The sequence below is a fragment of the Notolabrus celidotus genome, chromosome 5, assembly GCF_009762535.1.
Source record: "Notolabrus celidotus isolate fNotCel1 chromosome 5, fNotCel1.pri, whole genome shotgun sequence".
Classification (NCBI taxonomy): domain Eukaryota; kingdom Metazoa; phylum Chordata; class Actinopteri; order Labriformes; family Labridae; genus Notolabrus; species Notolabrus celidotus.
In genome coordinates, this window is record NC_048276.1 from 10,632,803 (window position 1) to 10,641,391 (window position 8,589).

At 39.6% G+C, this 8,589-nt stretch overlaps 1 protein-coding gene across 1 annotated transcript; it reads left to right on the forward strand.

Moving 5' to 3' along the window:
- Window positions 1-3,468: 3,468 nt before the first annotated feature.
- pigs (phosphatidylinositol glycan anchor biosynthesis, class S) lies at window positions 3,469-8,589 on the forward strand. The gene is given in 16 exon segments (XM_034684334.1): window positions 3,469-3,502; window positions 5,041-5,180; window positions 5,291-5,351; window positions 5,354-5,406; window positions 5,492-5,582; window positions 5,695-5,774; window positions 5,776-5,787; window positions 6,107-6,305; window positions 6,308-6,346; window positions 6,440-6,582; window positions 6,677-6,791; window positions 6,921-7,066; window positions 7,237-7,337; window positions 7,418-7,530; window positions 7,533-7,627; window positions 7,995-8,589. Coding segments are annotated over 16 exon segments (1,686 nt in total). The 5' UTR covers window positions 3,469-3,483; the 3' UTR covers window positions 8,274-8,589.

Here is an 8,589-nt window from a genome sequence, read left to right on the forward strand (position 1 = left end):
CTGAGTCTTTGTGTGAAATTATTGCAGCTAGCCTCATTGCTTGCATTCTAGTAAATGCTTCTATATCTTTGCATTTGGGTTATGAAAACAGTCATTCAGTCGTCTTTTATATGACATTACACAGTGTTGTACAGTGAGCCCTCTCCACACTTCTTTATTTAACCAATGTAACTCCATGTAACTTCGTATTGCCTGTTGGTATGCGCTATCAGTATCTAAACAGTATCCTTGTTTAGAACCTGCTTTAATGATACCCTGGTGGCATTATAAGGCCTTCGTACTGTGTAATGCACCACAGCCAAAACGTGCAGTATTGGCTTAAAGGTTCATTTCAGACTTCCCACGGGCGATTCTTAGATCAGCTTATATGATCAAAGTAAAAGAGCAGTGCGTGCAACCACGGAGGTTCTTTTAGGTAGTGTCTTGACCTCCCAGCTGCTGCACATAAGCTGCTCCTTGTCGATAGAACATCCTAGGTACAAAGTCAAACTATGTGAAAAACATTCAGTGCCTTTGTATGCTCTTTAAATGAGTACGATCACTGAACATTATGAGAAGTGGTCAAATAAGACTAGCATGTGTTTACCATCTTCCATCATTGGTAAGAAATACCTAGACATTTATTTACAGAAACAGACAGAAACTGCATTCCTCCAGGTTACAAATAATTTGTTGATGCAAGCTGATGCAGGGGAGTGTTCTGTACTGGTCAATTGGACTTTTGTGCAGCATTTGATACAGTGGAGCACTGTGTTGATTCAGAGGCTCAGACAGTGGGTGGGTGTCTCTGGAACAGCTTTGGACTGTTTTTCAGTGCCTCTGTATGCTGTCTAAATATGTCTCATCAGTGAGAACCTGTCCTGTGGTGTCTGACAGGGTGCTGTCCTGGGCCCCCTGTTCTCTTTTTTTTTTCCTGCTCCCCTTGGGGTATCTTATAAGAAGAATGATAGTTCCTATCAGTGCTATGCAGAATACATTCAGCTATACATGTATTTTAAACCCCAAGATGTGTCTAAGTTGTCGATCCTACTTGATTATGTTAACTGTATAAAACGGATGACACATCATTTTCTTCATCTGAATACTGACAGAGCTGAAGTTCTTATCTCTACTCTTGATTGTTTTGTGCCAGAGGTGAAGAGAAGCCTTGGTTTGATATCCTCTGTTGTTAAAACTGCCCTCTGCAGTCCAGGTATCCAAATGGGCTAAGCCTGGAGCATGGACCAGCATGTAAATACTTTGGTTCATTCCTATTTTTATCACTTAAGAATATAAAAAAACTCAGACCTGTTGTGTCCAGGCCTGGACTAGAGATGATTATTCATGCTTTTGTGTCTTCTCTACTTGATTATTGTAAGGGCTCTGAGGTCTTCTGATCGGGGCTGGTTGTGCCTCGTATCACACTCAAAACTAAAGGAGACTTAGCTTCTGACATTGTTGCTCCTAAAACCTTGGAACAGTCTCCTAATGGATCTAAGACCTGTGGTCACTGTGAACATTTTAAAAAAGCAGATGCTGACCTATCTGTTTAGACTTGTATTTGTTTCATTTGTCTTCGTCTGCTTTGAGTCATTTGTTTATATTTAATGTAATCTCTGTTTTGGCTTTCAGTATTTTATTGTGACGCACTTTGTGACCTCTGCTCAATAAACTTTAAACAAGTAATTTCTTACTAAAGTAATATCACCTTCAGAAACAAGATTTCAAAATGCTTTACAGAAAACATTTTAAATTGAACACATGAATAATAATAAAACACCTCTCTGGGATATGATAGATGCCTCCTACTGAACTCCTCAAATACAAAGGAAATGATAGTAGATTTCCGAAGATCCAGGCTCTGCCATCAGCTAGTTAACATTGGAGGGGTGGACATTGAGGTGGTGCCAACCTACAAATATCTAGGTGTACACCTGGACAACAAGTTGGACTGGTCCCTTAACACAAATACACTCTACAGGAAGGGGCAGAGCCGCCTCTTTTTCTTAAGGAGGCTCAGATTCCTTAGACATCTGCAGAAAGATGATGCAGAGTGTTTTATCAGTCTGTGGTGGAAAGTGTGTTATTCTATGCTGCAGTCTGCTGGGGAAGCAGTATAAACACAAGGATGCGAGGCGACTGGACAAACTAGTGAAAAAAGCTGGCACTGTGATGGAACCAGGTTGTCTCACTGGGGGCTGTGGTGAAGAGATGCACACAGAAGAAGCTAGAGGCCATTCTAAATTTCATAGATCATCCATTCACAACTTCTTCGTGGACCAGAGAACAGCGGCAGTGAACGGCTCATCTCTCTGCACTGCATCTAAGCTGATCTGCTACTACTTTATGAACCACCTCGACCTCTGAGATCATCAGGTACTGGTCTTCTTTCAGTCCCGAGAGACAGAACGAAACATGGTGAAGCAGCGTTTAGTCATTATGCACCACAATATCTGGAACACACTTCGTGAAAGCTGTAGGTCCGCTCCAACTCTCACCTCTTTAAATCAAAGATTAAGACTTTTTTATTTACCACTGCCTTCCAATCTTAGTTCATTTTAACCCACTTTAAATTAAAATTTTAATGTAATTTCTAATATATTTCTAATTTTCCTTTTCTTTTCTGTTTATTATACTAGTCATTTTAATTGTGCTCTTTTATGCCTGTCTGAATGTCTCAATGCTTTTAATGTTTTAATGTAAAGCACATTGAGTTGTCCTTGTGTATGAAATGCACTATACAAATAAAGCTGCCTTGCCTGCAGGACTGAGAGATACAGAAAATCATTCATCCCTGCAGCCATTAGGCTTCGTAACTCTCTAGCCAATAGGAGATGAGCTGACAGACACCTGAATGACTTGTTTTATGTGATTTTTATAATTTGATCTGCCAGACACCTGAATTCCCCCTTGGGGGATGAATACAGTACATTCTATTCTATTCAATTCTATTCTATTCTATTCAACTTGAGGTTACACAATTATATGAAAATTGTGTTTCTAAAGATGATTGAAAAAACATGTTCTTTTCAAAACGCTTAAGAAATGCCCTCGTTGAAAGACTCTCTCTCTCTCACACACACACACACACACACACACACACACACACACACACACACACACACACACAAAAAAAAACATTAACAGTAAGGAGATAATTTGGTTTTGCAGGACTTCTAATGTTCATTTTCACGACCTCATGGGGCGCTGGTTAAAAAGGTCGCATGTTTTGTTGGTGCGTTGAATTTATTCAGAGGGGCGGGCCGATGGGTACTAATCCTGACCGTGTCGTGAACCAGCAGACCAGCTCCCAGACTTTAGCGGGTTTTATGGTTCTGGGCGGATAGACATGCATATTTGAATTAATTGTATCAGATGATATCAACATATTGTATGAGGGGTCTCCTATTATCTAGTTTTTACATTTTTCACGACGTCGGTCACGTGATCAATGACTGCGTGTGTTGAAACAACAAACGCACCCCGGTCCTGTTATTGACAGACATGGCGACCACGGAAGTAGGTGAGTTGAATCAGAGCTGAATCCTTTTAAATAATATCTGAGTTATGTCAAAGTTTAGCATTCACAGATTATTAGGGAAATGTCACTTGAATAACAGTGAAGCAATGCTCGCATGATCCCGGTGTTTCTTCTTCTGTGTTAGGAGCCTCTGAGTCGAACAGCTAGCTAACGTTAGCCTCTGCAGCAGCTGCACATTATTACCTCTACAGAGTATACTGCTTCTTCTGCCTTAGGTTATGTCTTATGTTTTCAGTGCTCAGATTTTATTCTTCTATGAATTACAACATCAAAGTACCGAAACCATCATTCGTAGCAGAGACTCTCCATAACTCGCCTTATGCTCTATTTCCCAGCTATAACACTAAACTAGCAATTGTGGGGTTTTTGGCTAATTCATTGTGTCTTTTCAAGACTGTAATGTTAGTTTAATTCATCAGAGAGTGGGTTTACCATTTACTATCTAGCTCAGTTTTAAGGGAGTAAATAGATCTAAATTGTGGGATGTTGTGGTGTCCAGTAGAGATGCAACAATACACAATACAGGGAGCCCACTGTCCAATATCAAGTAGATTTTACTTATTATTTTAATTCTTTTAATTATTATTTTAATCATTACTATTTTTATCATTGCTTTATCATGTATTATCTTATTTAATTATTATTTTAAACATTATTTTAATCATTGCTTTATCATGTATTTATCTTATTTAATTATTATTTTAATCATTATTTTAATCATTGCTTTAACATGTATATTTCTTATTTAATTATTATTTTGACCATTATTATTTGAATCATTGCTTTAACATTTATTTATCTTATTCAATTATTTATTCATCTATTTATTTCTTGTGTTCATCTGATCTTGTTAACGCTACCACATTTTAAACTTTTCTTTCCACTATTACTTATTTTATTGATTTTACTGTATTGATTTTATTTTATTTTTAAGTATTTTATTTATATGCCTTTTATAATTTTACCATTGCTGTTGTTTTCTGTCTCTCTGTTATTCTGTGAAGCACTTTGGGCTGCATGATTTTATGTATGAAAGGTGCTATATAAATAAAGTTGAGTTGAGTTACTATTACATTGTTAATAATATATATTGTGTATAAATATAAATATATTATGCTACTGTAAATTTTATGAGAACTTATTTTACGGATCATAAATGGAAATTAACAGATTGATGTAAAAACACTTGATATCTACCTCTACACTACTCACCACTGCAATATTATCATATTATGTTTAGCCTGTACATATTAGTCATGCCTATTTGTTGTTCTTTTGTGTTGTGTTTATAGTTGATGTTATTGTTATTGTTTTATTTGTAGGCCTTATTCTTATGCCTTGTACTAAGAGAGCTCAGTTTACTAAGACAAATTCCTTGTGTTTTCAAGCATACCTGGCCAATAAAGCTGATTCAGATTCTGATTCTAATAGAAACCTTTTTTCCAAGTCTGTCTTATTGTACTGTACACATGCAGAACTGTCCTGAGGTTTAAGTCTCCCTGTCTCTGTCTGTCTTTCAGAGCGGAAACGTGGCCAGCTTGCAGCTCTGTCCATAGCTGCAGTAGTTATCATCGTGGGAGTCCCTCTGTGGTGGAAAACAACAGAAACATACCGTGCCTGGTTGCCGGTCAGTCAGATAAAAGAGTTGGATATCCTGCAGGTTTGTATTTCTACCTACTATCATTTATATGTCCTCACCTTACTATCTGTAAGTATCTTTAGCGTTTAATGTCTCATTAAAACGTCCCTCTTTTATTTCTTGTTTTATAGCTGCAGTTGAGTGCTGATGTAGAGGTTGTGTTTTCACGTGGAACTGTGACACCGGAGCAACAGAGAAGTTCCCACTGACACTGACACAAGACGATGAAAACATAGTCGATGGTAATGTATTAACACCACCAGTCCTGTGGTTCAAGTTTTTGAGATCTGTTAAGTGAATTCAAATGAACTCAAATCCTTCTATTTTTTCAGAGAACACAATCTTTGAGGTACAGGTATGAGACCAAGTACCGAACGGCTACAATCATGGAGGAGGACTCTCTGAACCAGCCCACAGCTGCAGGTGAAATAGCATCTGCCTTTGAAATTTAGCTCACAACTTTTCAGATGCTAACATTTGTCCAAGTAAGACTGCTGGTTGTAATTTCCCTCTGTCTCTTTGTCTGCTCCTCCAGATGCTGATCTATCTCTGCACACGCTCAGTGAGAGTCCGTGTGGTTCTTTGGTTGTGTATGTGATCCCAGAGAAGTCCTCTTCTGCTGCCTGAGGTTGTTTTCTTGTCTTATTTTTTCTAGTTTGAATGTATGTGTATATTTCAAGATTTAACTCAAGTCAGCATCTAATTTCATACCTTTGAGAAGAGAGAGAAAATTAATCTTTTCACCCAGTTTATGGATCCCTATGGAGTCAAGTAGCATTTGCATTGAGGAGAAGACCTGTCCTGAATAATGTTACTGACACTGGGGTCTAAATTTACAACATATGTACTTAATGCACAAGAAAACTGAAGAATAATCATTTGTGTCACTCCAGTATGAGGACAATAGTGAAAACCCCTATACTTACCTGTGCCTTGATGTCTCTCAGGATGTGGAGGTGTATATTGGTCAGCGACGCACAGCCTTACTGCGCATGGGTGCCCAGATGAGAGTGGGCAGGACACTAGAGCAATTGCTAGCTCACCTGGAGCCACGGATCAAGCAGGTGCTGCAGGTGATGTCCTTTAGTCACACTGACATCACCGCTGCCCTCAGCGACCGAGTTCGCCTCAGCCCCGGCAACAAAGAGGCATCGCCGACAGCATGAGGGCCTTCAAGTCCAGTCCAGGTCAGTGTTTGAGCACAGCCACAAAATTACCCAACTTCTGTTTTAGACTGTATGTACAGCGCTTACATTTGCTTTATCTCCTCTTCACTTTAGGTTATGAGATAACTTTCAGTCTACTGAACCCAGACCCACAGTCACACCTGTTGCACTGGGACATAGAGGGTGCTGTGGAGACCTACATCCAACCTTTGATAACAAAACTGGCTCCTTTGGCCAATTTCAGCATTGACTCTCAGGTACAGTGTCTTCAAGTGTGCATACTTACAACACTAACATCATAATGACAAGATTCTCAGAGGAGTTGTGTTAACAAAAATGTTCTCTCCACAGACGCTGTACTACACCATGCTGGGTGTCAACCCACGCTTTGACAGCAGCCGCGGCAGATACACACTCAACTCTGACAGCCTCGCTCATGTCATCAACCCTGTGGAGGCCAGACTCGGTAACAAAGACACGCTTTGTTTGTTTTTTTAAGTGTTTGTCTTCAGTAGGAACATGGTTTGGATATTTTTATGTGTAGTTGTATCAAAATATATTAATCCCTTTTATTTATTTATTCATTTTCCTTCAGGCTCCAATGCTGCATCTTCCAATCCGGTCTTGAATTTTCTCCTGTATGTGCCGGATGCTGCCCATTCCCCTCTCCACATTCATGACCCTTATAAACAGGAAGTGACCTCTAATGCGTTTCATTCTCCACGGTGGGGTGGAATTATGGTAAGATAATTTGATGGAAACACTGGGTGGCAGTGATCTAAATATTCCCAATGGTTATTGCTTGTTATGAGTGAATATTTCATATAGGAATAATAATGTCTTAACTGTACAGTATATTGCTTGTTTGGGTTCTGATTCCAATAAAATTGTCTTTTTCCATGTCTATGAAGGTCTATAATGTTAATAGTTTCTATGGACCAGAGGCAGTGTTCCCTGTTAACATCAACATCAACATGGCCAAAGTCATGGGAGTCTTCCTTGCACAGCTTCGGTAAGCTGACACCTACAGTACAAAAAGTGTCTCTGGGTACCTGCAGACATGGTTTAACTTTCCTGTCCATGTCCTGTTAGACTGCTGCTGGGTGTGCAGTCGTCCACCCCTCCTCCTGGCTTCCTGATGGCACCGTGCGGCAGTACGGGGCTTGCTGATTGGGAGCTGGACCGTCTCATGTGGAGTCGTAGTGTTGAAATGTTGCGACTGCAACCACTACCATCACCTCGCTGGCACAGCTGCTGGACCAGATTGGCAATATTGTCATAAATGACAACATTGCAGAACAGGTGAGATACTCTCAAGAGGAAGAGCTATAATAGCCCATTTTGTTGACTGGTTCTGTGCACATATGAGTGTGTTTAAATGCATGATTATAGGAGCATGTTCACATCCTTTGCGTTTGTGTCTGGTTACGATTTAAAAGCATCCCTCCTTTTTGTAATGATTAGTCATTGCAACTCATGGTAAGCACCTTGAGCCCCAAAAAATTATTTTAACTGCTACAAGAAACAGCCACTTCAGCCTTCTGCAAAGACTTCAAATGAACAGATATGAAACCTGCTCCATTGATAATTAAAGATATTTCAATAAGTATATCTTTTCTCTAACTGTATCAGCTGTCTCATACCTGTACTTGTTGTCGACGTCACTCAGGTGTCCAGCGCTGTCACCTCCCTGCAGCTCGCTGTAGCTGAGTTGGAGGCAGGGAATCTAGGATTTGCTCTGCAGTACAGTAAAGAAGCCATCTTGGCGTCAGAGAGAGCCTTCTTCGACCCCTCTCTCCTCCACCTCCTCTATTTCCCTGATGACCAGAAGTTTGCCATCTACATCCCACTCTTCCTGCCCATGTGTGTGCCTATCCTGTTGTCGCTGCTGAAAATCGTGTCCGAGATAAGAAAGAAACGCAAAGAGAAGCAGGTGAAGAAGGACTGAGGGACACTTGAAGAAAAGATGTGTTGGACTGAACCAAAGAAGGATAATGAACAAACTGTTCAGTCAGTGGCCTTCTCTTTAAGGTACAAGCATGAAGAAAGACTAATCTGCAGCATCTGGGTTTTGGGTTTCAGACATGTATGATTTTTATTGTTTTGTGTGATAAATTATTTTTATTTTAAAATGGTAATGTATGACTGATGTGGCTGTATGACATTGTACGGGGAGGGCTTGAATTGTTGTAAATGAGTACATGTTTTATATTTGAATTTCACTTTCTTTTCTAAGTTATTAAGAAATAAAGACTTTTGTTCTA